The 6,066-nt window shown below is 51.5% G+C and overlaps 1 protein-coding gene across 1 annotated transcript; it reads right to left on the bottom strand.

Moving 5' to 3' along the window:
* Window positions 1-4,714: 4,714 nt before the first annotated feature.
* On the bottom strand, window positions 4,715-5,578 carry NFILZ (NFIL3 like basic leucine zipper). The gene has a single exon (XM_055091387.1). The coding sequence runs from the start codon at window positions 5,576-5,578 to the stop codon at window positions 4,715-4,717; it is 864 nt and encodes a 287-aa protein (XP_054947362.1).
* Between the last annotated feature and the right edge of the window lie 488 nt (window positions 5,579-6,066).

Below are 6,066 nucleotides of genomic sequence, written 5' to 3'. Positions count from 1 at the left end.
CAAGGTGAGAGAGCGAGATATACACAAAGAGATGGGCTAAGCAAAACTCTAAAACAGTTATGAGAACATTTAGGAGATTATCTTTATGACCTTGAGGCATGGAAGGATTCTTAAGAAAAAAATGTACAAACCATAATACAAAAGATGGATACATTTGGCAACATCTGATTTAAAAACTGTTGTTCAACAAAACACACCAGAAATAAAGTGAAAAGGTAAGTCAGGTGAGAATGCTGAGATGTTCATATGTGACAAAGGATGTATATCTGGAATATATAAAGAGCTCTGAGAAATCAACAAGAAAAAAGTAAATATCCCAGCAGAACAGGCAATTCATAGAAGAGGAAACCCAAGTGGCCAACAGATTTTGGCAAAAATATTCAACAGAGAAATGCAGGTTAAATTCATTTTACACTCACCAGGTTGGCAAAAATCAAACAGTCCATAAAAACCATGTGTTGGCAGAACACGAACTTCCTTTACAGGCAAGAAAGTGTAGGTTGGTAATACTACTCGGTGGAACACTTTGGCAATAACAAGGTTGAAGACAAACACTCTGAGGATCTGCAATTTCCCTCCTGGGTGTACACCAACAGCCAACTATGGCCCATGGGCCAAATCTGGCTATACCTGTTTTGAGAAATAAAGTTTTATTGGAACACAGCTATGCCCACTTATTTACATATTGTCTACAGCTGATTTCATGCTACAATGAAAAGATGGAGTAGATGCAACAGTGGCCATCCCACAAAGTCAAAAATATTAACTCTGTGGCCCCTCTGTACAGGAAGAGTTTGCCAACCCCTACTCTGGATCCATGCTTTTCAAACTTCAATGTGCATGTGGATCTTCTGGGCATCTTATTAAAATGCAGGTTCTGATTTACCTGTTCTGGGAGGGGCCTAACAGTCTGCATTTTAACAAGCTCCCAGGTGATGCTGATGCGGCTAGTCCATGGATCATGACTTGAGTGTCAAGGATCCAGGTAGCACAGGGTTCAGCCAGGATGTGTCTGTGAATCTTTGCAGACAAGACAGATAAATATGGCCTCATCAGCATCTTCAACTCATTTCATCTCTGCCCCCAGCAATCACCAACTCGGTGGGCAGAAACTTTCATTCATTCAATGTCTGTTGAAATCTCAACGTGAGCCAGACACACCCAAAGCAGGAAGGGAATTTCATGCATTGATAGCCAAAGAAATCTCCCCAGCCTTCAAGGATGGGTGGAAGAGGAAACATAACATGTGGTTGCACAGTGTCCTAAAATCCAGCCCCCGAGTCAATCATGGTGTGACAGACATGACCCAAGGGACCCATGCATGCCCCTGGGTGGAACGTGGCACTGGATAGTTCTTACAGCAGCAGCTCCCAGGCAGCCACACAGAAGGTTGCCAGATGCCCACTGGCTCTCAGAGGGCAGAGGACACACCGGTGGTCCCAGAGCCCAGCACAGGAGGAGGGTAATCAACATGTCTTGGGTGAACATTCTAGACATTTGTGCAAGTTTCCACTTGCAAATTCCTCAGTGTGGAGTACTTTTTCCCTCATCCAGTTCCTGTTTTACACACAGTAGGAGCTCCAAAAAATATTTGTTGAAAAAATATATGTATGTGATGAATGCAGAAATGATTCATATTCAGTTCCAAGAGCAATCCTATATAAACAGCATTGACAAAAAAATAATAAGAGCCAGGCCGGAGTGAAGGGAAACAATTTTGAAGAATGAGAGGACATTTCCCCTGAAGACAGCACTACTCTGGGGCTGAGAGCACGAGTGCTTTCTAAAAAGGAAAAGGAGAGAGGAGTTAATATTTGTCAAGCACTTGTGTATGAAATGCTATGCACACAATAAATGAGATTTAATCTTCTCAAACCATCTGAGGTAGGTGTGATGGTCTCTACTTTGGAGAAGAGGAACAGGAGGCTCCACCAGCCACCTCCAGGTAGAGGGTAGGGGGTCTGAGTGGCTCCCCCCTTGGTAAGAATAGGATCAGAGGTAGAAGTTTGCAAGAAGTGGGTTCTGGCTCTAGAGAAGGAATGGTAATAGGGTTTTGGAGGAAGTGAGTTCTCCATCCTTAGAGGAATTCAAGTAGAGACTGGATGACCACTCATCACTAGATTCTTGGAGCCCCTCCTGATGTCAAAATTCTATGATCTGTTTTAGGCAGATCCTTCTCCAGGCTTTTCCAACTGGAGCAGGAAGGTTAAAAGGGGCCTGAGTCACCCAAGGGCAGCCAACCCCCACCCCCCTGAGTCAATGGGGTGTGAGTAAGCTGGACCCAGACACTTTAGACACACCTGGTGGGTGGAATCACCAAGAGGAAGCACTAAGCTACCCACATCTCCCAGCAGCAGGACGCTATGCCCCCACTTCGTCCTTCCCTCTCCTTATTAGCATTTTTTAATATTTCCAGGGCCAGGGCTGCATTAAAAGCCTCTGTGCAGGATCAGCCACAACTGTGTGGCATCTTCTTTTGCGGGGGGGTCTTAGTTGCAGCACGCAGGACCTTCACTGAGGCACGCAGGATCTTTCATTGCGACACGCAGGCTTCTCTCTAGTTGCGGTGCATGGGCTTCTCTCTAGCTGTGGTGTGCTGGTTTTTCTCTCTGTAGTTGTGGCACGCAGGCTCCAGAGCACGTGTGCTCTGTAGTTTTGCGGCACGCAGGATCTCTAGTTGAGGCGGGCGGGCTCAGTAGTTGTGGCGCCTGGGCTTGATTACCCCTCAGCATGTGGGATCTTAGTTCCCCGACCAAGGATCGAACCTGCGTCCCCTGCATTGGAAGGTGCATTCTTTACCACTGGACCACCGGAGAAGTCCCTGTGTGGCATCTTTATGTTGAGAACTGGCTCCTCTGCACCCCCAGTCTACCCCTTCCCAGCTGTGGGTGCTGGCTGAGGAGGGACAGGCCAGAGTTGCCTCCTCCAGGCAGCCCTCCTTCCTGCCTCCCCAGGACATTCTTGGGAGATGTAAGTCTCCAATCCCAGCCCAAAGGTGGGGGAGAAGGCAGGACGTTGGGCGCCCCCCACCCTCACTCAGGGGCGCAGCTGAGCTGGCAGTGCAGGTCCTCAGAAGGGCAGGTGCCCACCAAGGTCCCCAGGGCTGATTGCTGCAGCTGTGACAAGCAGGATGGGAGACCTGTCTGGGTCCTTGTTCTCTGCTCCCACTGGAGGGCCGAGAATGGGTGAGGGACCAGAACAAGGGGTGAACAGGCAGAGGAGGGCCAGGCCGTGATATGCAGGGTGCCCTGTGCTGCGACCATGATAAATCTGGGCTGGCTGAGAACCAGCCCAGCCTCCAAACCTGGTAAGGGCGTGGCGGGGGTGGGGTGCACCCGTGGTCCAATGACTTGGCTGACCAGGGGCATCCAGTGCTCAGAGACTGCATCAGCCCAGAGGCATACCCCACCCCACCCCCAGCTCTCCCCACAATTGGAGCTGGGATCTTTTTTTAACCAGAATCTAACAAATGCTCTGAAATGATTTTTTTTTTAAAAAAAAGGGGGTTCTGAGTGAGGACTGATGAGGGAGGGGGTTTTGGTGAGCTCTGGGGGCTCCAGGGTACCTGGAGAGTGGTCTTTTCTCCCATCCAGCTGGGACTGTGTATGCTGGGGCTGAGAGGTCTTCAGGGGCACAAGCAGCTGGGGACAGAGAGAAAACTGACCCCCCCTTCAGATATTGCTGGCCTGTTCCAGTGGCTCAAGGCCCTGACCCAACACACAGAGAAAGCCATCTGAACTGGATAAGTGTGATCCCCAAACTGGGTGGTAAGCAAGCACCCCAAGGGGACCCTAAGAAATGAGGGGTCAGACATCTTGAGACAGTACCTCCTCCTTCAGTCTGGCCCTCAGTCTGTCTGTTCCCAGCCCCCCATCATACCTCCTAGAACAGGAACCCCAAAGCCAGGAAGGTGTCCTCATGCTTGTTACTAAGTTGGGCATTATGAATTGTAAATAAACGAGTGAGAGAATGAATGAATGAATGACCAAATGAGCACATGAATGAGTGATTAAATGAATAAAAGAATCAACAAATGGATAGACATATGGGTAGACAGATAAATGGATGAATGGATAGGTGTGTAGATTCATAGCAAAGTGGTTGGGAGGATGGATCGATAGATTGAAGGAAGGAAGGAATGAACGAATGAACGAACGAGTGGTTAGATGGATGAATAGACAGATGGAAGGAAAGATGGATGGATGGATAGATGGACAGATGGAGGATGGATGGGTGGGTGGATGGATGGATGGATAGATGGACTGATGGAAGGATGGATGGGTGGATGGATGGAAGGACGGATGGAGGATGGATGGATGGATGGATAGATGGACTCATGGAAGGATGGATGGATGGGTGGATGGATGGATGGATGGATGGATGGACAAATGAGTAGATGGGTGGGTGGGTGGATGGATGAGTGGGTGGATGAATGGATGAATGGAAGAATGAAGAAAAAGTGACTACCCAAAACAAATATTTTAGGCAGGATACGAGCCATGGTATGATCCAAGGTACCCCAGCCTCTCCTCTTAAAGGTCTGGTCTGGACACTAAGAAGTGGACCCTCTCCCAAGCCAGGGCACCCACTGCCTCCCCCAGGCCTTTCCCAGTCTTGGGAGCTGGGTCAAGGCCAAGCCACTCATACCCCCAGACAAACCCACGATCAGTCCCCACTGCACCCTTGCAGGCCTGGTCTTGCCCAGGAGAAGCTTTCAGATGGGGGCCCAGCCAGCCCCCCAGCCCCGAGGTACTCTGCCTGAGGCTCGGGACTTGATACGCAATTTGTGGGGCAGGGAGGGCTGAGCCAGATCTTCTGGAACATTCCCAGGGACCGGGAAGGTCACCCTAGGAGGCAACCCCGTGGGATCAACACTGGGTGTCAGCAACACATCTGAGCACCCTGAGGCCCGGCAACCAGTGGGTACGGGTGGCCACAGCCCCCAGTAGGGCCTGAGCTCTGGTCTGGGCCCCTCATGTCTATCCAGGGGGTGACAGCTGAAGAAGGCGGCTGGAAGAGCACTCTGCAAGGCCACGTCCATTCTCTTGGGGGTAGGGGGTGCAGGGTCCTGGAGGGAACTGGGGGAAGTGGCCAGGCCAGTCCACCTGGGAGCCACCAGGCAGCCCCAGCATCCTGGAACCCCAGCGTCCAAGGAACACGGTCTCAAGAGGCAGCCATGGGAGCCGGGTAGAGAAGGGAACTGTTCAGCCCTAGGGTGGGGGTCTCCAGCCCAGGAGGACTCCCATAGCAGAGTGGGCAGGGTCCAGGTACCACCAATGGGGGGCAGGAGGCCAAAGCGATGTTTGAGAGCCCGTAGCTCAGCCCTGAGCAGAGCGTTCTCCTCGAGCAATGCGTCCAGCCTGCCCTCTAGGGCCGCGTCATTGAGACGTCGCTTCTCCCGGGATCTCTTGGCCGCTTCGTTGTTCTTCCTCCGCTTCTCCCAGTAAACCGTATCCTTCTTCTCTTCTGGCATGAACTCTCGCTGCCGACGCATGGCCGTACCCCGGCCCCACGGTCCCCTCAGGGTTTTGCCGCAACCCTGGGGTACATCTGGTGGGACCAAGAGATCCACATCCATGGCTGCCTGGGGACCCTGGGGAGGAGAAAAAAGTCCTTGGACTGGAGGCAGGAGGCTGACCTGGGTGACTCCTCCCTCTAATTTATCCTGTGTCTCCACCATCCCCGGGGGAGGGGCGCGGGTGGAGTGGGAATTGGGCTGGAGGCCAGGATGGAAGCAGAAAGGGGTGTAGGACCTGGTGGGATGCTTTAGTGCCTGATGAAGAAGTGGGTGAGGCTGCAGAGAGAGGTTGGTTGACTGGGATAAGGCTTAAAAGCAGACCACAGTCGTCATGGAGAGCTGCTTGGGTACCATATCCTCAGGAGGATGCAGGGCTCCTTTCCAGGAGTTCTTACCACTGAGAAGGTCAGCAGACAAGCCAAGGGCTCAGTTCAATCTGAGCTCCAGGGTAAGACTCTTGGAGACCCAGAGAGACATAGGAGGAAAGCTGAACCTAGAGAAAGAGAATGTGTGCCCATGGAGTTAAACTGAGCCAAGGTGGGGTCAGA

Source organism: Physeter macrocephalus, chromosome 2 (genome assembly GCF_002837175.3).
Source record: "Physeter macrocephalus isolate SW-GA chromosome 2, ASM283717v5, whole genome shotgun sequence".
Taxonomy (NCBI): domain Eukaryota; kingdom Metazoa; phylum Chordata; class Mammalia; order Artiodactyla; family Physeteridae; genus Physeter; species Physeter macrocephalus.
The sequence above is the reverse complement of the archived record's forward strand: the minus strand, read 5'-3'. Positions and strand labels throughout refer to the sequence as shown.